The 27,650-nt window shown below is 36.7% G+C and overlaps 1 protein-coding gene across 18 annotated transcripts in view; it reads left to right on the forward strand.

The window, feature by feature from the left end:
* Window positions 1-27,650, forward strand: part of NCKAP5 (NCK associated protein 5) — a 400,045-nt gene that overhangs the window by 339,544 nt on the left and 32,851 nt on the right. For 15 of the 18 annotated variants that reach the window (XR_012044259.1, XR_012044258.1, XR_012044257.1 and 12 more), the window contains 4 exons: window positions 32-209; window positions 4,501-4,579; window positions 24,559-24,873; window positions 27,070-27,206. Coding sequence is in view for 14 of the 18 variants with exons in the window: in XM_072873993.1 (XP_072730094.1) it covers window positions 32-209; window positions 4,501-4,579; window positions 24,559-24,873; window positions 27,070-27,206 (709 nt within the window). In the remaining 4 variants the exon portion in view is untranslated. Of the gene's footprint in view, window positions 1-31; window positions 210-4,500; window positions 4,580-20,326; window positions 20,422-24,558; window positions 24,874-27,069; window positions 27,207-27,650 lie in introns of those variants that run through there. The other 3 variants (XR_012044260.1, XM_072873984.1, XM_072873985.1) reach the window with 3 other exon arrangements.

The following is a 27,650-nucleotide window of genomic DNA, read 5'->3' on the forward strand; positions in this document are numbered from 1 at the left end:
ATTTATCAGAGGAATCACTCTCTACCTGCAGAGTTGATAAGAAAGCAGCTCAGCAGACAGAAAGTGGATCAAATAATGTTTCCTACAGGAGTGTGTCGAAGGGCAGCTCCCAGGGCTCCTCTCTTCACGGCAACTGTATCAGCTCTCAAGGAAACCACAAGAAAAACAGCAACACAAAAGCTGATATGGAAATGCAGAATCAGACCCTGGTAAGTGCTTTAGTACCTGAAAACATTATTATCTTCTTTTTAACTTCTGGATGTGTTCCTTATTGCTAGTACAGACAAACAGGATAATAACTGTTTATATATGATAGAAAGATTTTGTGTAGCTAGAGAATTCTGAATTAATACAAAAGTTGGCAGCTTGACTATAGGCCAGATTATACAGCTAGTCATGAAGATCCTACTGCTTCTCCTGGCAATTCAATTCCAGTGGAGATATATGGACAATGATGCTATAATCATACTGTAGTGAAGTGAAATAATAGGACCGTTGGATTTTTTTTTTCATTTTTTCCTCTTCCCCTGAAAATTGCATGCCAGTGTTGAACATTCCTCTGAACATTATAGAAATCATGAAGTCTAAAAAGTGCACTGCTGATGGGGAAAAGGCAAAGTATTTGACCACGTTTGGGAATATTTGTCACTTAAGAGGGAGTCTTTCAAAAGCAAAAACATACATTTGACCCATGTCTCTCTTTGTACCATGGAAAATCTCCCTGTTAATGCCCTATAGTCAGTTTTATGCTTCAATAAGGTACTAACTATACCTGATACTTTAATTTACCCAGAGAGTAGGAATGTTGCAATTTGGAAGAAAAATAATTTTATTTTCTGTAAGCTGCTAGATTCTGGTTCTTGAAAGGTTGTGTGAGTGGCTAACTTTTCTGCATTGAGAAGTGTACACACAGAGTCTAGGATTGTAGCCTAAAGTCAGACTGAATGGGTGCCCTTCCTTGTGAAGCTTCTAATAATTAACCTTAGAATTTAGTGAGCAATTTCTTGCCTAGCAAGGGCCTTTCCCATGATCTTTTAAAGTCCAAGCACCAGGAAAACAGAGACACTTTAACTTGATGAGCATTCTTTTCTCATTCCTGATAGCTGTCTTGACCATATTATTATGATTATTATTAACAATAATCACAATTTTCACAAAATAGTCTGAAAACTTGTGCCAAATATAATACTGAACATGAAGTTGAGGCTATTACTTTTGTTGTTCTGATAAAACTGAGTTATTGAAGTACAGCACATGTAACTATTTAATCTGAGAGAATTTGAAATACAAATTCTTTGGGATATGTTTCAAGGGTAGAACAAATTTCAGAAAGCTTCATAATAGGAACTGGAAGAACTCTTAGCTTAGTACTGATGTTTAGGATGCTTAAGGTTAAAATATCCCACACATGGTTTCAACTTCAGGCAATTTTTTTTTTACTTTAATGCAGATGTCTTTCCTAAGAACATCTGCAAGGTCATTTTTTGAAACTTACAGGGAACATATGCAGAATGAATGTGTTTGAAAACTTTTTCCTCCTGACTCTGGTGGTATCATCTCTTCTTTGAAAATGCAGATGTCTCCTGCATTATAAAACCACAAATTATAAGCATATCTAAGGCTGTCCTTGTAGTGTCACTGAAAGGAAAGAGAGAGAATGAAAGTCTGGAAATGTGCAATATGCAGGAAATTCAATCCAACTGATCTAGAACTTTGATAGCAAAGCAGAGCCCCTTATCAGAGCCACTCAGTTTAACTATGCCCCATTTAATATGGTCCTGACAGCTTACGGTATATCTTCACTGTACAGAAGTACAAAAAACTCTACACATTGCTTCTACAATTTCTTTCTAACTTACTATTTCCTAATGCTGCAATAATCTGCTGTGCTTTTTGTCTGTCATTTTGTGAAGTCTTTCTAAATGCAGCAATAATAGTCATTTAGGACTTTAAGTTTATCTTCAAGAAACACACTTTGTTTTATCAGGTAACTACAAAGATTGCCCTTAATATATATAAATAATGGAGAAATGTTATTATACTATTTCATTTTTAAGGGCATGTTAGTCATGGGGAAAAGGCATTACCTGTCCTATACCATAGACTCTTTTGTTTGCTGGGAATCAAAGTATTTTTTGTATTGTTTTTGAAGATTAAGTTACATTATATGCTTCATCTTTGTGTGTTTCATATTGTATTTTTTGTGGCACTTAATTCCTGAAATAAATATCTAGTGCCAAAAGACTGACGACATCTAGAATAACGAGATTAAAATGTGCTTACAGTTCTTAATGCTAACTTACGAAAGACATATACCTTAAGATTCCACAGTATGTGATATTTCATCTTGCCCTCCAAACTTCTACAAGTCTTTAAATTCAAAGTTAATGCATCTTATTACTATAATTTCCAGTTATTCTTTGGTGTCTGTTTACTTTGAAGCAGATTGCAAAGGACTGAGAGATGGCTGTGACTGAAAACAGTCGCATGCGGTAGAATGGCCTGTTGTGCATTTTTTTGTTTGTAAAAAGACAAAATGAATGCTTTTGGAGGAAACAGCATAAATCTTTTGAAAAGCCCTAAACTAAGAAGATTTCTTTTCTTTTTTGAACAAGGCAAAGTGCCTTCAGTCATACGGGCTCAGTGTGGAAGCTGCTGTATTTCAAAACAGCATATCATATATATACTGCTTCTTTAAATCCTGGCCATAACGTTTTTTAACATTAATTTTCTAGAAGGTTTTTCCTTTAAAGCCTATTTAATTTTTGATGATTAAATCTCTTATCTTATGATGTGCCAGGTAAAGACTTGGGGCACTATTATGCCATAACATATGCACCAATTACCTCTGATTTCTGTTCATGCAAAGAATGTTATTGCTTGACTACCACTGAATTTATGGAAAAAGCAATGTTCCACCAATGGCGGCCTTGTGCATTCACCTTCAGAGGGATACGCTTCCCGTTAGTGTTCATCAAAAAAGCACTTTGCTCTAAAGGCCAGCCAACAGAAATACATAATCCTTTAGCCCGCACCAAGGATATTCCACATTCTCCAATACTTTTTCATGTCCTTGGCTGGAGCTTAAGGTGAGATACAATCATTTTTGTGCTGCACTGCTTCATTTCATCTTTGTGATTTTATTACAGCCCAGCATAATTTAGAAAAGCCATGGGCTTTACTTTGTGAGGTGGAAGTGTGGCACCAAAATCAAGACACCAGGAGTTTTGTATAGCACTGTCTGTCTGCAATCTGTATGTTTGAGGAATACCCAGAGATCTATCCTAATATTGTGAAATGTCACATCAGCAGCAAGCCACAGACCGCCATGCAGTCTGCAAATGTGAGAAATTGTTTTACCCGTAATTCGATGACAAATGATCACATACTCTCCTCTTCATTTTCCATAGCCTGAAGAGCCTCATTTCAGAAGAAAAAAGGATGTAATCAAATCTCTGGGATTAAGAGATTATAAATGCACTTTTATAAATATAGGGAGCGAGTCTTTCATGTCTTACTGAGGCTAGTCACGAGAGGTCAATAGGGGTACTTGTGTAAGCCAGACAAGCATAATATATACTATGATCAAAGATATGTCATGCAAATGATGATAAATTCTACTGGTTTAGATTACAGAACATATTTAATGTTATTGTGAATGTGCTGTAAGTGGTTTAAAACAGCAGAGAGTGATTAACAAATAATTTAAGATCTCTGAGATATTGAAAGTAATTTTTTCTGCAGTGCTGGCTTTCCTCCTCTCATCACCCTGAAAGTATCTTCATTCCTGTTTGATTTATATAGCATGGCAGAAAAATATGTCCCTGGATCTGAATTATGGCCGCTGATGGCATGTAATGGAGGGGGTTTTCACTGTATGCTGGGAAGATACTCAGATTATATATACACTTGGGAAATAGGAGTGCAGAAGAACAGAGCAAAAATATGCCTTCATTTGAAAAACAGAATATCTATTTGAATAACACATACTTGAATAACACATACAGGCTTTTAATGTGCACTGCATTCTTAAATGAAGTTTTTTCTCTCTGTTTAGCTAATAAATGCTTTTAAACAGAGGTGGAAACAAAAACGCCAAAGTTAAGTGTTTGCAAACTGAACTAGAGAGATACCACCACATCACATATTAAGTTCATATTTTTTTTAGCATAGAATCTGAAACATGGTACTTCTAGAGAGAAACAAAGAAGAGGTCAGGACACCTGAGCATACTTCTTCTTTTTTTTAATGCAGAAAAAGACTTTTCCTTTTGAGGAATTGCATCTTCCAAGGGTATTTTTTGACTGCTGCATATTGTGACTTTGAATGAAGTTAAAGTTGTTATCCTCAGATATCATTCATAGAATGAGACAGGCTATATACTTCCACTCTTAGCTGCCCTGTAACTTTAGTTTATTTCTGAAAAGATATTCTGTAGTTATCATGAAGCAACATAAACAGATTCTCAGATGTTCTTCACTTTTGTTGTACTATGTACAGGCTAAAGTAGTCACAGAAAACCTGCAAGAAGAAGAGGAGGACACCATGACAAGGACTACATGTCAGAGTCATGTGATAGGTACAAAATTATTTACACTGGATTTTATTGCTGTCTCAGTTCTTGGAAAAAAACATGTTTAATTCTCCTTACTTTATTTGTTTGCCCACCTAATGTCAGCTCTGTTCCTGGATAGCCAGATATCACCAACTATATAAAAGATGAGTACATACCATTACCAATTGTGGATCAATGCAGTGCTTGACAGAAGGGTTTGGAATCTGACTATGAAAGATCATTTCAGCCTCCAAAACTAGTGGGTTACATATAGTGGCTTAACTCGAGGGTTGTTGTGCACGATACTTTCAGTGGGAATAATACTGATATACTGTAAATCTGTCATCTGACCTTGAATTAGTAAAATTCAGAATGAAATTCTGAATATCAGAATAATTACTGTGATAAACTAAACCAGAAGGAATAGCAAACGAGGTGTCTGTTCAGAAAACCTTAAAGCTGTTATTGAAAATAAAGTTGCCTTTGCTCTACGCTTTGCAGGAGAGTAGCACCATCCGCCCTGCTTCTTGACTGGCAGGTACTAATTTTTAACCACAGTACATGTTAAAATATTTAATAGGCAGTGGAGGACAAAACAGAAGTCTGTTTGGGATCTGTATTAGACCAGTATGTCACCAATATAAGGAACTGACTCTGAACAAAAAAGATTCCTCTTTAGCAAGTTCCCTTTGCAGGCAGAGACTGCAGCAATAGTTAAAATCTGATTCAGTGTTTTCAGGACACTGTAAATGATTTTGCTAGCCAGAAGCTCTTTCATTTCACTGATACTGTCAACCCAGCAAGTGGGGCTGAACAGAGGTATCATGTCGAAACACATTTCTCTTTGGGATAGTAGGAAAATGTTTGCATGCTTTATTGATTTATACATCCTTTTCGGTCCCAAACTCAGCCAAATAAACTCTGGCTGTCTTACTTGCAGAAAAGATCCCTAAACTCTTCCCTCTCTAAGAACCCAGCCATAACTTGGCTCCATTACAGCAACTAAATAACAAGAACTTTGAACAATGCAGTGTAAGACTCTGAGGAGATTCTCTGAGTGGGTAGGCACTAGCCCTGAAAAGAAAAATACATGCTCCTCACTCTGTGAATAAAGGACTTACTTTCTGTTACTAGAAATTGCCCAAAAGAGAATAACTCACTTAAGATTGTTCCGAATTATTTTGCCTCAGACTGAAATAATTATTTTGCCTCCGCCCCAAAATTCTGAAAACTTTTACTTTGAATTGATGTGAAATGTTTAGGTTTAATTTTTTAATCCAGATACTGAACAAGAAAAAATAGCTATTTGCAGAGCTTTTTTCTGAAAAGACTCCAGTTCTTCTTTAGTGTTCATCAGTGTAATTGGTGGTCATGGCTGAGACCTGATTGCTATCTATTTCAATATATTACTTTGTTATTGTGTCCTGTAATATGTCATGCAGATGGCTTTTGAGGGCATTAATATTTTGCTCCTCCCACAGGCACCAAATTTGAGTCTCTGACAGGACATAGAGGTTATGGAGCAGGTTGGTTGGCATTCTCCAAAGTCAGACTTCCGTTGTGCTTTGGGTTCATGAGGCCCTCAGTTGGCTGGGAGAGGTTGTCACTGTGGGCCCAGCCCTCCTGTGCACCAAAGTCCTTTTTTGCAAACAAAAGACCTTTTTCTTCACCTTTCTCAGGGCTGATGACATGGATAAAGTGACAGGTAGGTCAGTGGCCCAGGTCTATACAAGTCCACAGTATGTAGTGCTACAGAGATCCCAAGAAGTGCTGCCCTTGAGAAATTCCTATAGCTCGTACAAAGACCCTTCCATCATCTGAATTATACCAATTACAAAAGCATCTTCTTTTCCCTAGACAATGCCATCTCTTAAAGGCTCAACACAGGATGCCAGCTATCCCTGTTCTGCCTTGTCAAACCATCTAGAATAACTCAAGGAGTTTACTCTGAGGATCTAGTTGTTAATGTCAGGAAACTCTTTGATGATGGGAGACATTATGTGCAATAGGTAGTATTGGCACAGTAAAAATAATAGAAGTCTAAGCAAATTTGTTAACATTAGCACAGTGAGTCCTAATGCAGAATGTACCAGTCATTACTTACTTCAGCAGGACAAGGCCAAGCCTGGGAAATTAGAAGCATGGATCTAAGTGCACTTCCTGAATACTCCTAAATCAGTATCTTGCTGTGTTTTATATCACTCTCATCAGGCTATGTTTTATCTTACATTGGTGTTTTTGCTGCTGTATGTCCACATTGTTCTTTGTGGATAGCAAGCTTTCCTAGGTCTCATTAAGATTCTTTTATCAAATTCCTTGATAGAGGTTCTGGCATTTTTCCGATACAAAGGTTTTCATAGAAAGATACTGATTTTTTTCAAGACTGAAACTCTTGCAGCTTTAAGAAACTTTTGTTTGGAACATTTCCCATGTCAGCTTGTGATTTTTAGTCAAAACCATACAGAAGGAAGAACCTCTGAAGGTTATAGAGAACTTGTTGGTATGGAGAATTACCTGAGATGCGAGAGCACCAAATTCGGCTTTCTTTGTTACCAACTCCTAAGCTTCTGGTTGTCAGCAGAAGAAGGGAAAAACAGAGGAAGGACAGCTCTGTAAATGCTATGCCTCACTGCTGTCAGGCACCTAATAGTGAGACAGGTCTTTAGTCTGATCAAAGAGGGCAGTTGCTCTGTCCCCTGAGCAGTTCATGTCCTGGTGGAGGCTTTTGGTCTGTTGTTTGCATGGAACAGTTTCAGTGTTGGGTGTTCTGCCAGAACAGGAACATCTTTGAAATCTTTAAAATTTCAGTGGGCTGTAAATTCAATTCTTACTGCATTCTTCACCATCATGAACAGTTGTTTTAAGAAAACAAAGTTCACTGTGGTTTTGTAGCTGTACTTTAATGAGTTTATTCTACTGGTTTTGATCTAAACTGTCAACAAAATAGAGCTGAATGTATAGAAGATGTAAAAGGCTATGATTAAGCAGGGAAGATGTTCAATAGGAAAAAAAATAGGAAACAATAGGAAAAACAATAGGAAACAATAGGAAAAACACGTGTTGCTGTAGTTGTCACTGCAAAATACCTAAACTGACATCAGTTCTGCCCAGTTAGCTAATAAACAAGTTACACATAACTGAACAGTCTTCAAGGTTGGTATCACATAAGACAATGCTGGTTCATCACTTTCTAATAATGAGATACTCCTGGGTGTGTTAAACAAAAAACGTGGAAAATGCCAGTTGCTAGGTTTTTAATTTATTGTCAGTTGTTGATCTAAACAAATTTAAGTATGTTGCTGAGTCTTTGGATTTGCTAAACTGAAAGAATACAAGAATGCACAGTAATAGAAAATTCCCTTCTAGGATACCTGTATCTTGGGAACACATGTTCATTTCCATATGAAGCAGTCATTTATATTGTGCCATATTGTACTTAAACATGTATTTAAAACATTTTAAAAATTTTTAAAACAAAAATATGTTATACCCTGGATGCTTTTGCTGTACTGTCAGTGAGGATTCCAAATGCAGCCCTGGCAGCCCAGATGCTACCTGTGCTCCCACTTCCCACAGACAGGAGACCTAAGAATCCACGAGTATCTGTTTCAGGTCCAGTCATCTTCAGAGCTCCTTCCTCAAGCCCTTTGCAATAAAGTAGTTGGGTTCTGAAAAAGTGATGAAGTGGGAAATGCTAAGGTACCTAATAAGAGGAAGGACATGATAAAAAGGTTGACTTTCCCTTCATGTCATGAGAGAATCCCCAGCTCAGACAGGTACAGCAGGGTCTCCAAATATTCGTATAAATAACATTCTTTTATTGAATGCAAAGACAATGTGTCAAGCTCCTGACAGTATTGCTCCCATGTAAACATAAAAAAGCCTTCATTTTACAAAGAAAAATAATTCTGTTTCCCCAAAGGGAGTAGAAGTGTCAGGCCACCATTGTCACGATGGCCAAAAAAATTACAAGACAGTTACAAATGACACCTTTACATAGAGAATTTAATAATTGGACATCTTGAGAAGAAAAAAGCATTTGTGAGAAAGTTTAATGTTTCATATTGCAAGTACTGTTTCAAATTAGCAGCCACTCCTGGGAAAGTGTGATTGTATTAATTGTAATGTATTAAGAGTTTTCATTGATAAACAGCTTTGAGGGAAAAGCCAAAAATCCATGGCACAAGCAAACAAGTGCTAATTCCTGAAGAATTCATTATTGCAGACAACTTCACATAGCAAAAATATTTTTGGCTATACAGGTCCCTACGCAAATTAAAAGGTTCCTGACCTGTTTTCTTTTTAAGAATATATATATCTGTAATGAAGAGGAAAGTTAGTCGTAATTAATCATATCATTCTTCAGTGTTGATATAAACCTATGCTGAGGCTGAAGGAGGAAAGACTGAGTGTGCCATTTTCTCAGATGTCAACACTTTGGTGATTTACGAAACCCCGTGTTTGGAAGCTGCATGATAATCATTTCTCTGGGTCCAGTTTCCTTTTCTCTTTGTCACCCCAAATGGGTGACAAATTCACTAGAGAAGCAAGTCAACATTTAATATGCTTTTTGCTAATGATATACTCAAGCTTCACACAAAACACAATCTCAGCATATATTCCCCAGCCTAAATAGGCTGATGAGAGGTGTCTGAGAAGATTTCAGGTCTATTCTTAAATTTATACTCAATATAATACAAAGAAAGAGGATTTTTTTTTAATCACAGATATTTCTATGTGTAAATATGTTAATTCACTGTAGTGGATTTCCAGTGGTCATTCTACCCTTAGCAATTCCTAAGTGAATCAAACAAGCACTTCTGGTCTAAAGCACTGAAGTTCAGGGAGTACATGAAAGCATGGACAGGTCATCTAAAGGAATTACTTTATTGAACTGGAAAGTTTTTGTTTTCAAATGTTATCTTTAATATGTCACTGATTGAACTAAAAGGCCAGATTCATTCTTCAATAAGAGCCTGTTGAGCTTTGACATCAGGGACATCACTGCAGGTAGGTTTTGTCCTTGGAATGACATCACTGGTAAAAATAAAATAAATTTTAAAAATCTCAATAGACCTACAGTTCACTTGAGCATTGTGGGTACTCTAGAGAGCAAATACTTGATAACACCAGAATTGGTACTAGCAATCCAAAATATATGTGGATGTTGTTGGTACTATCTGCTCCACTGGAAACACGAGATACTACCTACTGAAGTTGTATGGGGAGTTAATTCCTTGAGGCAGGCTGGGGTTAGAACAGGAGAAAGATTCAGAGTTCTTGGAAAGAAGTTATCTAACTGGCATTGACCCCTATTGTTTGTTTGGAGTATTTCAGGTGAAATTCAGAGCCAGGTGAAGATTATGAAGATAAATGTAGTCAGAATTTTTGAAACTTTGAAGAAAGACTTGAGTCTATTTTTTGTCAAATTTTCATTAGAGGTCCAGGTCAGTTGCTCAAAATTGATTCATCCAACATTAAATGGGAACCTTGTAGATACTGACATTTCTATAATACAGAGAAAACACCTGCAGATCCTTAAAAGGGTTTTGAAAAGTCTCTAGCTAGATAGAGGGTTGGGCTTCCACACTATCAAAGCAACATTAAAAGTGCACTGTAGACTTTGCTGCTTTGTGCTAGAACAAAAACACACACTGAGGTCAAGGGATTCTTTTGTAGCTCTGCTGTAGCCCAGTGCTCAATTCCATTAAAGTTCTTGATAATCATCTGCCTTATAGCAGGCTTTATCATCATTTTTTCTACTTTCCAAGAACAACCTTGCAGACGGGTTTTGCAGTTTAATTTAAAGGCAATCTGGTCAGAAAAAGGAAGGTCTGTCTTTTAAGCAACTTTTTGGAGATTCATCTTCTTTAGAGAATATTTGGTTGAATCCCTTAGATGCCTAATGTTCCAGAAAGGAAGTGTTGTTGGTATTTTATATGTTGCATTGTGTTTTAAAGTCCACCCCTTCAAGCTTTATATGCAGCAAAGAAAAGTGATCAAACTACATTTTCAGTACAAACCAGGGATGTCCTTCACAGCAAGTTTTATAGAAAGTTGCTAGCAACTTGATAGCAATTTTACAGATATACTGATAGCAAACATAGGACATATGTTGTAGATATAAGTGGGTTTGACTTAAAATGAAATGTCAGCATTATAATTATTTGTATTGAGGTATCAACATACTAAAGATGATAGCCTTATCTGTGTATTCTGATATTGTTTTATTCAGCACCCAGTAGCCATACTATGAAACTATATATATGATAATAAAAAAGCACACTTCATAAGCAGACTTTTCTATGAGGAGAAGGACCTGCATTCTTTCTAGTACCCCAGGTAAATTTGTTTGACTCCTCTTTTCTTTCTTGTTCTTCTGTATAGTTTTCCCACAGATATACCCATTTACTGCCAAGATATTATTTTCTCACCTTTCCTCTCATATTTGTTCACCTGTATCATTTAAAACTGGTGGTCACTCTTTACTGCTTTTGTGGTGCCCCAGTATTGCTCATTATCTGACTCCCCAGAAATCTAGACCATGATATAGAGCCTGCCTTTTTGTTTCCACACCGATACCATTTCTAATCAACAGATCCTTGCTCCAATGTCATCTGCCTTTTTTCTCTTGGTTTCTTTCTGAAATCTAGATCTGATGAACACCGGAAGTGAAAAAGTATGTTTCAAATTTAATTTCTGAATGTGCCATTTAATGTACATACTTGTAACGCTTAATTATAAGTTACCCAATTGCCTATTCCAAAGCTTGATGAAAACAATAGCAGTTCATCTGCTTGTTTAATAAGCTTGCACCAAGCTTCCAGTAAGAGAAGAAAAAATACTGGACACCCCCCTCTGCCAAAAAAAAGACTTGCTTTTATCCACCATTATGTAAACTACTGAAACTTTGGGTGTTTTTACTGGAGTACTAAGTAAACAGCTGTTGAATTCATGTTTTCTCATTCTCAGGGAGTGGAAATAGATGTGAAGGAAACAAGCCTGATTAATGTGGTAAATACATTAAGTCTGACATGCATCATCCTAAAACATGTCCATTAAGCCTGACATATTTGAGCAAACACATTTACATTAAAGAACCCTCAAAACCTTGAGACAGATTAGGTGAGGTCTGTAATGAATTACTCAGATAAATGTAACAGAATAAGTGACAGAGGAAAGATGGTGAACAAATTGATCTGCATTACAGCCTGTGCATTCAGTAAAGAGAGGTGATCTACATCACTGTGGAGAGGCAAAAGATAATCCAGAAGTTGCTTAAATGTCAGGCAAATCCTTGGACACCTCTAATGCATTTAATGAAGAACAATATTCAACTGATAAAATGTCTTTTGACCGCAAAAGAAATCCTTTCTTGTCATGAAGTCTCAATGCCTGAGAAAACAACTTATCACTGTCAGTGTTAATTCTTTTCATCAGGCCATTGATAGAAGTTGAGAAGAACCATTTAGCAATCATCTTATCACTGATATAGCAGTTGAATCATTCATTTACACATGATCAGATAAAGGAAAAATGTTTGTTTTATCTTCCCCATCACCACCCAGAAAAGCTGTGGAATACCTAGAAGTCCATACATGTGAGGTTGCTGTCTGTAAAAGCCATCAAACAAAACCAGTTATCACCGAATCCGTTTCCAACCTGGGTCTGTTCCTATTTCAAATCTGCATGCTCAAAAATGTTATGTTTTGATACAAGTTGTGATGAGGTATTAGATTTTTCATTAATCCCCTATACATGAGCAAGGTACAAGTATGCATGCATTTATTTGTACATTGGTAACAAAGCCATTTTCCAAAGCCCTGTGTGCATGTGGAAGCTGAGAGGTAGGTGTTAAATCTGTAGGTGTTGACTGTGTTGCTTTAGTAAGCGTGCTTCCTGGGCTGGAGCTTTGAAATGGGACTTGAGTGTAGCAGGAAGCTTAACAACATGCTCGCTTGCTGTATCTAACCAGCTTGGATGTTAATCCAAAGGACTAGGTTCCCATTTGCTAAAACAATGATTAATTAATAAATACTAAAATAAGCTGCTTGCCTCTAGCAACATCAGGATCCAAACTTGTTCATTAAAAAAAAAAAAAAAAGAAAAGCCTCAAAACTTAGTGCTATAAGGGGCCTGGAAGATATGGGAGAGACCCTCACAACCTCCTTATCTGAGACCCTCACAACCTCCTTATCTATCATGTCCTCAGAATACTTCACACAGGAAGTATGTGTGAAAATGCATAAACAGAACTGAGCTCGGATGGGTAAAAAGCAGTTACATTTGTACTTTCACTTGCCTAAATGCCTCTGTCAGTTCCTCAAAGTTTATGCCATTTCATGCCTCCATCTAATATCCCCAAAGCATTTACATTTTAATGCAATTATCAAGTACTGTTCTTCCCCTTTTGTACTTCAAAATCTTCATTTTCTCATACTTCAACACCATTGAAATGACCTGTGTCTGTGATTTACTTACTTTTCTGAACCGAAGTAGCTAAAATGAGTCATCACTGAGGGGAAATCTTGTTTAATAACCAGTAGGCAATGCAAGAACAACAACTGTGTGTGAAGAAACATACCCCTAGAAGCACATAGGTTGGAAGTTCTCCTGCTCAGGGACTTCATCAGTTGAGTTTTGAATATCTTCATCGATATTGTTCTAAATCTGTCCATGGCCAATGTGCCATTTCTTTGGGAGGCTTTACACAGTATTTAGCAGTCCTGTGTTCTTATGCTGCAGTATTCATATTACTGAAGATTTGGTGTGGTCATGCTGTTGAGTGGCCTTCCAGGGCGGTGTGGAGCAGCATTCTCCAATGCTTCATTTACCATCCCAGAACTTGCTCATCAGAAACAACTCACACTAGTGCATAAAGCTGATAAAATATCCTCTCCTTCTACTGAGTTGCTCTGCATCTTTTCAGTGGAATTTTATTAGCGCGTGCCTTTCGTATGGGTGAGAAGGTGAACAGGCTACTCTGCAGAATGGAGAGAGCTGTGAGAGGAACAGCATTATGTGGGTTTGGGCCACTAGAAATGGGATGAATAGTGTCTGCTGTACTGTGTTCTTGACTCTTGTCTGGCATTTGGGTATTTCTGCAGGGATTAATTTTGAAATGATGGTCTGAAGGAGTCTATGATAATAGAGTGAAACTTTCTGTGTATTTTTCTAATTGTTACTTCTGTTCCTTGAAGATGATGGAGAACCTTACCAATGTGAATAATAAGAAACTAACATCCATTAGTGTCTTCTAATTTATGTCAGCTTACCTTCTTCACAGTCTGGCAAAGACAAATAATTTCTTTGTACTTTAAAAGATAGTATACATAGCACTTGTCTAATTGCCAATTCTTCTGCAGCACTGCTGCAGCCTACTGTCTAGCTTGTCTTCCTTCTGTGGAGAGAATTAATACTTTGGATCAACACTTCCTTATTAGCCACAATGATTTGCTGTTAATTTCCTTCTTTGTCATTACATTTATTCACCCAGAAATACCAAATTTTATCACCAGAACGAGAAGAAGTGTGGCTCTTTATACATTATATATAGGATACAGTCTAATTATTATTCAAGATACTGAGAATCTGCTGGTCTCATTCAGGCTTAAAATGTCAATTAAACAGGATGGCCGGGTTCTTCAAATCTGAAATTAATGCTGCTATGTTGATTTACACTACTTTACAGCCTGGCCCAATCTATATTCATTTTTATCACTCAAATCAGGAATGTGCCTGATTATCATACTTACTACAGGATAGTACATGTCAGTATTCTCTATAACAGTATGAGTCCTTCTATTTGGAACTTTTTTACTTTACATGTTTTTTCGCTTCTGGCTAGGACCATCTGTAGATGTACGTATGGAGCTCCAGTCATGCATGTCCTATTAACTCTACTTCATATACCTGAAGTACAACTGAGCAAACTGAAAATCATTTTGAATGAGTATGTGTTATTTTAAACATTTGTTTTAACTGTGCTCACATGGACTTTGTGCTCCTTTTCCACAATGACATCAAGTAGAATTTTTATGAAAAGTACATTTTCACCTGAATTATCAATTATGTTTGAGCTGTATTGGCATATGCCTCACCAACTTCTCACTCTGAGGATAGGATGCCTATTCCTAATTTTGTTCTTGTCTTTGCCATTTTTTATTGAGTTTGAGGAGCTTTGATTCATGTCTTCAGTCAGAGACCTGAATTGCTGACATTTGATTATGCAATTAGCCATCATAGCACATCATAGAAAAACAGGCTCTTAAAAAAAAAAAAAAATCACTATAATAGAGAAATAATACCTATACAATTAGTGCATTGTTTTTAATACTAGGTGAACTTGAGAATTTCTCAGTGTTTGGACAATCCACTGTGAGGAAAATAAAAATAAATCAACAAATATATTTATAGTGGGTAATTTCCCTACTTCCTATCTTTAACATGCGAAGAGGTCCAGTATGTTGTTTCAAATTGGTCATTCTAATGGTGTTCTTGAAACACCATGTAACACTGCATACTTTTTTTTTTTTTTTTTTCAAAAAATAGACTTCCTGAAAAAAATCTCTACTCATTCTTCTTGCTTTAAATCATGATGGTTTCTTACCAACTCCTGCATCTATGCAGTTAGTTTCACAGTGATTCAGCTGGTTCGGAGGAGCTGAACTGAGTACTGAAATGGAAAGATTATAGTTCACCTAAAAGTTACTCAAAGCTCTCTGTGCTTACTCTGTTAATGAGTTTTCACCTCATTAATTAAGAAATAAAATCAGTCTATTTCAGGTGTGCATGGATATTTGTAACTGTTTATTAGCAGTACCCTTAAGTAAAGCCATCTGCAGGGCAGAACTAAAAATAAATTATTTAAAGCTTCATTTAATATTCATGTGTCTTTAATTTCAGTCCTTTTTTGTACTAACAAACAAAAACCAGTGATGTTACTAAAATAAATATAGTATGTTCTCCTGTGCATTTGTAAAACCCAGAGCTTCCTATGCACTTATAAATTGGTCTGTGTTTACCAGATAGCATTTATGCTTAAAGCACTGTTACTAGTCCTATCTGTTGGGAATAGAAAATCAAAGAAAGTATCTCAATGTGAGTGAAACCAAACTCCAATTTATAAGAGAGTTGCTTAAGAGCAGGTAAATCAGTGGTTCCATCCCATTATCCTTAAATGCTTCATACACACTAGTCAGTGAACAGAAACCCTCAATGGAACAGCCAAATACCAGCGGCAAATGCTCCCTTGGGCGCTGTGTGCAGCCCGTGTATCTGAGATGCTATGTGTTACCTCTTCTCTTTTGTAACTGTGGTCTAATGCAGTTATTCCCAAACTAAAGTTAAACCATCTACCTCTGATAATATTAGCAAAAATAACAACCTTAATGCTTCTTGCAAGTATTTTGCAGCTTGCTGTTAATTCCTGAACAGCCTCCAAAAAAGCTAGAGTAAAGGTATTTCTACACAAGCATTATTCATTCAAGTGATTGCAGGTTGGTTATATACTGGTTGCCAGACTCCTACATTCTTTATCCTCACAATATCACTGTGTAATGGGAAGGTGTAATTAGCTCTGTGTTTTAATATGAAGAACTGAGGCATAAAGAGAGAAAGAGATAGGCCTGCGTTTACATGGAAAAGGCGTGGCTGAGGCAGCCCTTAGCTAGCACCTGGGTAAATAATAAACCCTCCTTTCTTGGGCTTTGCTACTTATAGGTGCAATTCCTGAGAGCTGGGATATGTCTTTTCTGTTAGAGAATGGCAAATGAAGGGAAGCATCCATCCATGCCTTGAATGAGCAATCCGTAGTAAGATGTTCCTTAGACAGTGTGCAATTGTTAGCTCCCAACCTTTACATTGCAGGGTACTAAGGGAAACAGAAGGCTATTCTTTCTCAGTGAAAAAGCCTAGAAAAGCCACATTTCTGCATTGCGGCAGACCTGTTGCTTACCTTGGATTCACATCTTGCATCAGATGTGAGGAATTCTCTTTCTTCTCAGCTGTTACTCATCTGTAAGGATTTCTTAAAGATAGTTGCAAATCTGTAAGGCTGATTGGCATGTGCAGAGATAAAACCAAAGGGGGACATACAGCCAAAAAAGAAGAGGGATAGCTCCCCGAAGTATTTCTAGGCTGGCCTCACTGACAGCCAGGCTGCAGCTGGACTGCATTTAATTACCTTTTACACAGAGCTTAAAGTTGCTCTTCACAGGAATTGTAAGTCTCAATATTTCTTTACTAGAAGGACTAAAATTGTATCTATTTCTAATATTGTGTCTCCTGAGAACAGTGAGTAGATTTTTAGAAAGAAAGTATAACAGCATAATACAGAGAGATCATTCCAGACGTCATCGGTTGTGGGACTTCCCCAGCTGGAAGCTGCATGTAGACCTTTGTATTTAATAGACACTGAGAGATGTGGAGAAGAAAATTCAAGAATTATCCAAGTTCTTTTTCCAACTCATTTAAAGTTTTGTTCTCTGTAACAACCCTGTTCCAAGTAGCTTGCCACCATTCTTTCCAAGCATGCAAGGAAGGGATGTAAATGCCTGGAGCAGGATGGGAAGCACTTATTGCAAAAAAAAAAAAAAATCCATAGATAACTGCCAAATTGGAGTACAAGATTATTAGTACTCACTAATAATTAAAACTAATCTTTTGACTTACTAGTAGAATTGTATTTTAAGGTGGGACTGGAATTAAAATGAGGCAGAAATTATCTGTTTCAACTCAGAAAATACATTTCAAAGATGGGATTGTGGTCATGGAAAACTGTGAAGACAACTGTCAAACTATTGGACAAATGACATATTGAAGTTGGTGGGTTTTGCAAAAGAAAAGTTTGGCTAGAAAGAAGCAATAGAAAGAACACTGAATAAGTCAGTAAAGTCTGTATTTATTGTGTTTGTTATTATTATTATTATAAATAACTATAAATTGAAATCCCAGATTCAAGCAGCCATGAATGAAGTTCACTTGTAGATCCATCATTTGAAAATACACTGCACAGTCCTCCTCCCATTTACCCTTCCTTAGTATACATTAGAAATAATTCCATTTATTTGGTACTCCAATGCAGTACCCATGGGAGTATCAAGGCTGTGAAAACTTGTGTCTTTTCTAGTTTTACCTAGGATAGCCTTCGGGGTTTTTTAGCTTTGCATACTGGTTGTACTTCAGATCTAGATAGAAAACAATAATGCATTCATCTTTGACTAATTGGATCAAGTTATGGTGTAAACCCAGAAGGAATAATCTACTTAAAATTGACATTGATTTGGCAGAAATACATTCATTTTTTTGTGGTTGCTTTAGCATTGCAGATGAAGAGAAGGATGTGCAAATAAAGAGATCTGTTTTGCCATCTGTAGTTTAAGTTCTTCCTGCCAATGCCACATGTAGCTTAAAGATGTTTATTAACTGATAAAGCAATTTTGCAGAGACCTATTTACATTTGAAATATTATTCTGAAAAAAAGAAAAAGTATTAATTAATAATTTGGCATGTTTCAAAATACTAGGAAAATTATACTCCCTTTGTGTTTCAGAAGAAAACAACTACATGTTCTCTGGTTCCCTGTGTCAGCTTAGTAGAAAGTCTTGAACTTTCTAATGCAAAGAAAGGTAATTTGTTAGAATTTGTGTATTCTGTTACTGATGGGATTTATGCCCTTTCATTTTCAGTGTCCTAGATCGTCCTTGCAGAAAGCCCATTCAATGTCACATATCCCTCAAAACCTTCTTTCAAGGCTTAAGTGAGTCTGTACTTCTGAAAACAGCTTGCTGGAAATTTCCCGGTGAAACTGTTCTTGATACAGAGCTATTTTTGACTGATTTTTTTTTCCTGAAAATATCTGCTTTCTGTGGAAAATTCTGGTGGTTACTCAAAGGTTTCAGCTGAAATTTGTGTCAATCATGTGCAGTTTTGTAGGCCAAAACTTGAAAATTTATGTGAGGAAGATCTCAAACCAGCTGTAGTGGTGAGCACAGGGGAGAATTCCACATTTTTCATGAGGTGGGATGCTTCTTTGAAAGAAAATATGTCTCTGTGCTACTAGCATTATTCATAGAAAGCCTGATTTAAGCAGAACTACCTGTGATCTTTTTGACCTAAAATACACAGTTGTCCTCTTTGTTGCTGTTTATTTTTCATGTTAAGATAGACTGGCCATCAAACTTAAGCAGCATACACACTTCTGTAGCGTTGGCACCTCCAAATAGAAACTGTTAGTTTGTGTCAGTCATTTGAAGTAGAGATAATGTCTGTTTGCAGTAATTGCATCTGGTATCCATCAGTATGTTTCATTAGTAACATTGTGGTTCTACCTGACAGGGAATGGCTGAGGTTATTGAGCTGCTTCTGGAAATCCTGAACCCCTCAAGCAGCACTGAGAGGTGGCTGCCTTCTGTCAGTCATGGCACAAGTTGGTAGAGAGGCAAAACTGTACTTAAAACACATTAGGGCCTATAATTATTTCCTCTCAGGACCTGTAAGTCCTTCCCTGTATGCCCACATCCAGAATGTCTCCTTTTATGTTTAATTCAAAGTGGGTGAATTGCCTGACCATTTTGAATGGCATGTATGCAAATAAGACGATATACCTGCTTAATAGAATTGCTGATTGATGCCTTATTATTTTAGCTCTGTGGGTAAAAGTTTGGATCTTGTGGTTTCCGTAAAGGATTTTTATGGGTGATTTAAGCATCATAATAAAACTCACATATTGTTTTAACTAGATGGTCAAAATAACCATGGGTGAATATATGGACTTCTTAAAAGTATAACAGTCCCTATGTAAAGAAAGACTGGTATGTGATTTGTGAATAGACTAAGCAGCTGTGAAACTCTTTTTAAGATACAACATAAAAAGACTTTATTAGAATGTGAATCTTTACCTGAGGAAACATTTTGAAACACTCTCCAGTTATTCAGTTAAAGGTTTGTCTACAATAACGTGGTATTATATCCCCCTTAGTAAAAGTACCTTTTCACATTATTGAAGAAATGTGTATCAGAAGCTTGTTTAAAAGCTATGTCATCACCTTATGTCTTCTATTATATGAAATTCATGAAATCTCTTGGATATGTGCTAGGACTCAACATAGGTTTACAGAAGTTCAACATTAGAAAGACTAACGTGTACCTAATCTAAAAGTGGGACAGATTTTGCTCCATTGCTTATTTTGAGTAGTACCCTATTTTGCAACCATCAGTGTAGAACTTAGCCTGAGGGAGGCTGGACCCACATTTCTTGTGTTGTGCTGGAAGCAGTTCCCTTCATAGTAGCTGTTCTGTGTTTTCTTTTTTTTTTCCCCCCACCAAATTGATTTTCCTTTCACATGCATTGTATCAAAAGAATAACACAGAAGGGTGCTATATAATAACATAAAACAGCATGGTACCAGGTCAGACTGAGAGCTCCTCTCACGCTCAGAGTGACTGATAGCAGTGCCTCTGAAGGAACACAAAAGCAACATCAGCAGTCAGCTTCCTTGGGTATTCTCTCCCAGTCTCCAATGATTTGTACCAAGGGTAGTTTCTGAGCTAGAGTTGGTGTGTTTGTGGTATGTTTGTGGCAAATGTTTCAGAAGAAATAAAAAAAGTTGAAAAATGATAAGGTTTAATGATCTGTTGCTGGTATTTAAGATGCATTTTTACATGTTCTATGCTCAGGAGAATGCCCTAAAAGATTTTAATGAATTCTAGGCTGTCATTTCTTGTCAGTGGGCTATGTTTACTTCTAACTCTTTAATTTTTGCATTTCAGAGGAAGATGTAAAAATCCCACAGAAGGAGCTGCTATTGTAATTTTCCCCAGTGATGATCTCATTTTTACAATTCCTGATACCTACCAGCCTGAGTGTATGTGCCTTTTCTATTCTCCTCTTGTCCATACCCTCAGCATGGTGCACAATTTTCAAAGATCCTTTTTATTCCATCTAATTTGGGTGCTGACTCCATGTTGAAGAGGTCTTGGTGGTCTACTGATACCAGAAAATTCTGGTAAAACACCAGTGATGTTGGAATATGCCAAAGCCTGTCCAACTGTACAAATTACCATGGTGTCCAGCTGATGTAAGACATGAACTGCATGATCATCTTGCCCGTGAAATTATTAATCCTGAAAATCATTGAGGAGTAGGGAGTTCAGCAAACTTTCAGAAAACTTTCTATGCAGTGTTAACTCCTTTTGCTTAGTAGCTGAGAAGCTTCTCAACATTGAAGGTCTTCCTCAGATTGTCCACAAAGCTCTTACAACACCCTGCCATCAAAAGATTCCCATGCAGTCAGGATTTTCTTGATTTCCAAGAAATTTCTCTAAATCCTTCTTTATTTCTGTTTTCAGTTTTGAGAAATGTTCCTCTACAGTCGGACTTCCAGGGGCTTTGTTTTCTGCCCAGACTCAAATCCTCATGATGGGAGGGAGGGAAGGGGCTATTTCAATATTTCAGACTTTTGATTCTAGTCTGATTGTTCAGTGAAATGGCAGATGGTGAGTCTATCTGCGTCCACTATAAAAACTAATACCATTGCATGAGCTTCTTTGTTCCCTGGCGGGGAAAGAGGCAAAACAAAACAGAATCAGGCAAGGAATTTGGCTTGTATGCTAGGAAAAATTCGCAAGGAAAAGCAATTAAGCTCATATATAATTCTTTTCAGACATCAATGTTTTGCGGAATCATTTTTCATCTATTGAGTAATACTGTTGCAGCATCAGAGATTTAACTTTTACATATTTTCATTATGTAGTCTTGTGCAGCTCTCGCTGATAACAGTCATTTGAAGTGTCAGTGCAACTGATGAAATCAGATGGGCCATGAACAGTTCGGTTTGAAAGCTGTCACTGAGATGTATAACGTATTTTTTGATTTTGCAGTTGCTTCATAAAAGTTTAAAAACAATGCAAAATAATTTATATTCATTCATTCAGTAATACAAATTGTTCTCAGAGATACTTTTTTATTTGTATAATACAGCTTTAGGGGTGAATTAGTTACTTTTATTAGTGAAAAATTAACATCCATGAAGAATTTTGTGGTATACTCTGTGGATTTAGGACTAGGTTTTTGAGGATTGCTCAACATAGTTGAGTCAGAGGATTTTTCAGAAACCTGTCTTCAAGTGTCACAATGGGAGCTGCTGAGCTTTGAGCACTTTGAAAGCCAGACCCTTTTGTAGTTGTTCAGAATTAAAAATTAGTGAGCTGTTTTAAAAATGTTTTCCACATGGTGTATTTCCTTTATCATGGATAAAGTCTTTATGAAGAAAGACTATAATTGATTAAAACTATTTTTCCTTTTAATTAAATGTGACACTTCTGGTATGCTCCTCTATCACTCTCCCAATTATTTTGGAAACAGCAGGAGACAGTATTTTCTTGGAAGTATGGCCCTCAGTATTCATTTCTCTTGATTTTATGCCATTGCTTTCATGGTCCATTCCTGGACATACACAGGGTAACAGTGGGCAAGACAAATCCTTCTGTCATTTTAAGAAACATGACCTTAGAAGATAAAATAGCGTTCATCTTCCAGTTCGCCCTGAGCAAAAGACTTAGCTTTGCTGTTTGGTATACGTTTTGAGTCTACTTAATTTTTCTGTACTAATTAGGAGGGACTGACTTTTTAGTTTCTTAGAGAATGCTTAAAAAGGAAACAACACTACAAAATCATTCAAAGTCCCTGTGGAACTGGGTTGCAAAATCAGGTTCAGCATTAACCGTACACACAGTAGAGGGGAGACTCTTCAAATTTTTGTTTTCAGGATGTTCTTTTCTGCAGTGCTTTCAGTTTACTCCATGTCTCTGCTGAAGAGCTCTACCTCTCCAACATAACCAGTGTTGTGCAAATGTCTTTCTTCTGGTCAAGAGGAAACTAATGGAAGTCCTTTCTTATTCTATATTTTCCTTTATTTACTAACTCTGTCACTGATAGTCATTAGTGGAAGCATTGCCTGTCCATGAGCTAACACACTGTTTTAAGCTTGATTATCTACAGAGCAAATGGCAACGGCAGACACCTAGCATTTTAACTTACTTTTCTGCATTCTGTTATATTCTGAAAGGAACAGTTTACCCACTTCTACCTAGGTATTTTACTATTCAAAAACAAAACAAAAAGTATCTTAGGGGAAGGATAACTGGAGTAAGAGGGTTCAGCAGCTGGGATACCTCCCTTTGACGCAGCAGAACCAAATATAATTCTCTTCTTTTTCACATTTCCTGGATAACCTTCAGCAACTTCAAAAATCATTATGGCACATTAGCTCAAAAATATGATGGAAAACATAGTTGCCAGCTATCTGTGGCTTCCATACCTTATCTCCTTTTACCTATGGAAAGAATTAATTGGAATGCAGTAATTGTGTGAGAGAAATCAGTCACTTGTTGCCCTCTTAAAAGATAGTGCATAGTTCTTTTTGCTGTTGCAGCTCAGCTAGGCCTTGTGAGGTTAATGTGCTCAGTATGACTTTCAGTCTTTCTTTGATCCTGAGTGACAAGGATAAGGTAATGAGGACCACATCAATATAGACTGCTCCTCTTTTGACAAGAACCAGGAAACATAAATAGACATCTAATTTATCTGTAAGTAGTTTCTTACTTGCTATCAAATAAGACCCATTGAGATTAAAATATTAACAGAAAATGACCATGTTAATGTTCTTATTTCAAAAACAAACAGGCAAAGCCCATAGAGGAGAAATATTTCTGAATTTCTGAGAGTATTAGAAACACTGCAGAGGACTGCTAACTACAACAGACTTAAGTAACAAATGGGCATATCATAAAAAAAAATCAATACTCAGGAACACAGAGAATAGAGATGGAAAAGATGTATTGGGTCATATTCTGCATCTCCTGCTAGAGTACAATTGTTCACTGCAGTATATCTTTTATCCAGTGTAGCCTTAAATTGTTCAAAGCAAAGGAAATTCCTCTACTTCCTTTGGGAGTGTCTGCCACAGACTGAAGATCTCACTGTCAAGGGATGTTTCCAGACGTTTAACCTAAATTATGCTCGTTTTCCAACCATTAGTGCTGAAGTTCCCTCCTTGGTGTTTATACCTCTCAGAAGGACCTTGCCATCATAGTCCCTTTGATATTGTTTGCTCATTATACAAACAAAAGGCAGGTCTCTGGGAATCAATAGAAAATGACAGGGCAGGGCGGTGCTGTTATTTCCTAGTCGCTAGAATAGCAACGTGCATGTATCTACACTTGCATCTTTCTCTATTCCATGGTTAGTACAGCAGCTTTCCAGTAGGATGAATTAGCTGGAGGGCTGCGTGTGACCATACTGCTTCCAAACCAAGTACTTAAGGTATCCCTGTCTGGCATTGTGTTGGACAGTGTACACTTACCCAAAATGAGATGTGCAGAACCAGAGTGTAACAGGGTAAACAAAGGCATGGCTGTTGCTATCCAAGTTTTTCAGAACGCTCTGAGAGATTACTATCTCTAGGAAATTCTGTAGATCTTAATTTTGTGTAAGAATAAATGATACATTTTGATTAACGCTTTCCTCTAAGAGAAACAATGAAGAAAGCAGAGGTATGGAGAGGCCAAGTTTTTGTGGAGTGTGGGTTTATGTAGGAAGAAATATATTATGCTACTCAATCCCTCACACTGTTACTCTCCAGACTTTCTGTGGGCCTTCAAACTACATCATTTAAAAATTCCAGCTGTAATCACTTTCTAGGACCTGCCCTTCTTATTCATTATCACATTGTAACTCTGAAGCGAGCCAGTTTCAATATTTTGGCATCTGTTAGTTAGGTTACCACCCCAAAATGGTATTTCATTGTATTCGGTTAGATAGAAGTATTGTGTCAAAAGCATACAAATAACAGGTAACAGCATACTCACAAAATGCAAAATGTTTTTCTTTCCTTGAAACCTTCCATCGAAGATGCCCTTTTTACCCGTAGACCCTTTCACTGTCTTTAATTACCAACGCCACCTTTAGCTCCACCTGGTGACACAATTTTCCTGTATCTTAGAGTCTTGCTGCCAGATGAGGACGCTGGACAGCGGGATTGGAACCTTCCCCCTCCCTGACTCAGGGAACCGATCTACAGGGCGACACGTTTCTAAGCAAGAATCAACCTTGGAAACAGAAGTCCTTGCACCGTCTGAGCAAGTTCTTCTTTCAGCTCCTTCAGTAAAAGCCAAAACTCTTGAGCGAGAAGTGCCTTCAACAGCTAAGAGCCAGGAGTCTGTGGAAAGCATAATTAGTCACTCAATGTCTGATCCGGCCATGACTGCTAAAGGTATACGACCTTTTCAAAGTCGCCTTCCAAAACCAGCTTCCTCAGGTAAAATGTCAATTACACTGAAAATCACATTATTTCTGCCCTGACGTCTGTTTTGATTAGCAGAAGTCCTATAATAATGACAATTGATAACAGAAATGTTAAATGCAGTGCAGAAGATATTCTTTTTATGAATGCATAAGGTTAACAAGTTTGTGACCTGAGCCGTATGGAAATTTTGTTACACATAATGCTTATCTGAGGAAGAAAAATGTGTTAAGTATTTAAATCCTTTTCCCAAGAAGCAGTACTTGAAGAAAAAACATATGACAGCCTTGGAATTTGACTTGAATAAGAATGCAGATGTTCAGCAATATTCAGGATCAGACTTTGTGGTGAAGTACAAAGCATAACCATGTTGTGACATAGAAAATATATATTCATAAAGACTGGCTTTTGAAACCAGATTTGGACTAAAGACTCATTTGGCCTCAATGGATAAATTCTGTCCCAATGAATATATGGCCTTGACCTCAAAGAAGACTCTTATTACTTTATTACATTATACAAATACATTTCTAGATACGAATATGAAATACCTTAGTTTCACTTACCAGCTACGTGTGTGTTTAAACTATAAAACAAAAGCTGACAAAGGAATAAGAGGACTAGCAATCCAGCAAAGCACCAGCAGATAACTTTGTGTTAGTAAATAGTTCCATTGAACTCTGTGCAGTTTTTTGTAAATGCACACTGACTATTTATATAAATTTTTGAAGGTTTTTGAGTCATTTATATATGTCAATAACATAAGAAATCATTAAATATAGCATTTGTAACAGGGAATTTTTCATAGTCAGCATGATAGGTATGGTGCAAAACGCAGTAAAAGTAATTGGTTTAATGGAGAAGAGTATTGTTTTATCTTGACCAAATGCAATGTCATGTATTTATTGGGGTTATGGTTGTTAGCACTTTGTCAGCGTAAGTATTTATTGCTCCTATAAAAGTTGTGAGTGTTTAACTTGCATAAATCTGTATCACTCTATCTATAAGACAGTTTCCATGTAATTAGCATGTAAGGTTAAATATCAAGTTTAAGCTTAGTTTAAGGCCATCAAATATGTGTTCTGCTAATGAGCTGATGTATATTGAGCCTAGGAGGAAAGAAGCCTCTTTTATATGTTCATAAGATGCATAACAGAAGAATTGTAATTAAACATCTTAGAACTTAGTTGATTTAGCAATATTCCCAGTGCAGTATTGTAGTGGTATAATAGACTGCAAACACACATTGTATGCTTCATTGCAGACTCCCCTGCTCATTTCAAATCAAAGCTAAATAAAAGATATTTTAATACTTAGTATTTGTTAAATAAATGTACTGTTAATTAATGGTACAGCTAAGGATTCAGAAGAGAAATCTTAGTTATAGATTATATGCTACATGCTTGAATAGCCACATGTGTGACCTCAATTCAGCAGTGTGCTATAGAGTAGAGTCCATGATTAAACACTGTCATTATAACAAATTGAACAGAAACTGCAAGCATTGAATTGCTTCATAAGAAGTCAGTAGCAGTAAGATTGTTCTGATCTTAATGCTAATATTCACTGCACCAACCTTGTAAGGTTTGTATCTTAATTAAATTGTCATGAAGAGATGTTAAAGAAAAGTAGTATACATCAGATGGTGGGGTCAACTCATTCTTTACTAGAATATTTTCATTCAATTCTTCTCTCCCTCACTTTCTCATCCAAATTACAATTATCACTTTATTTCATATGCACCATCTATCTTCTCTGATGTTCTGATTTTCCATAGTGCAAATATAGCAAATAAAAAGGCTAGCTGATTGAGAATTTCTGCTAGAAAGGTACTTCTAATTATATTTATGTTAACAGACTGTTCTCTGTCTGAGAACATAAAATAGCAAAGCAGATCCTACAATGCCTAGAAGTAGTTATTGAATGTTGTTTCTTATTTGAAAGAGTATATATTTTAAAACTAATAGAGGGATTTAAATCCATGCCTTCCTTTTCTCTTGTTAACTGGAAAAGGCTTTGGATCAAATTCTGCCACTGTAGTTGTTAGAATTATTCCAGTAAGTTAGTAAGTTGTTCCTTTGAGTAGTAAGATATTATTTGACATAAGAAAGTATCATGACTTGCCCCCAGTTTTTACTGAATTGTAATTGAAACACTGTCATGAAGATGCTGATGAGAACTACAATTTAAATAATGTCTCTCTTAATTCAGGAATAATTAACCTTGCAAAGCAAAGTGAACAAGAACCAAGTTCTGTGACCTCTGCCTCATTAGAGCATACTGAAGAAACTGTGGAAAACAGAAAAGTTCTTCCAGAGTGGACCACCAAGAAAACTACTAAAACAAAGGTATAGATTAAGAAGTGTCATCTATTAAATGAGATATGTATTGTGGTGTAAAGCATCAGAAATGGTGAATGTTTTTAATATAGTGGGAAGAGTAACTAGCAATCTAACAGCTAAATTTACTTTCTTGTCCTTCGTTTGCAATCTCATTATTTATTAATAATAATAATAATACAGCATCCAAAGGTACTTTGTCCTCATGGTTTATAAACATGTTTTAATTAAAAACCTCACAGGCATTTTATAGACAAGGAAATTGAGACCTTTTACTCTGTTTTTCTCTTCAAGAAACTTCATCTTGTTTGTTTGCTTTCCATGAGATTCAGATCTCTTTTTTTCCCCAGGCTGAGGTTTCCTTGTCTGTATGGCTGTGCAGTATGAGCATTTGAGCAGATGTGCAATGAAAGTATTGTGAAAGGGAGAATACTCTTCTTAAATGTTTCTGTG

The sequence above is a fragment of the Ciconia boyciana genome, chromosome 10, assembly GCF_034638445.1.
Source record: "Ciconia boyciana chromosome 10, ASM3463844v1, whole genome shotgun sequence".
Taxonomy (NCBI): domain Eukaryota; kingdom Metazoa; phylum Chordata; class Aves; order Ciconiiformes; family Ciconiidae; genus Ciconia; species Ciconia boyciana.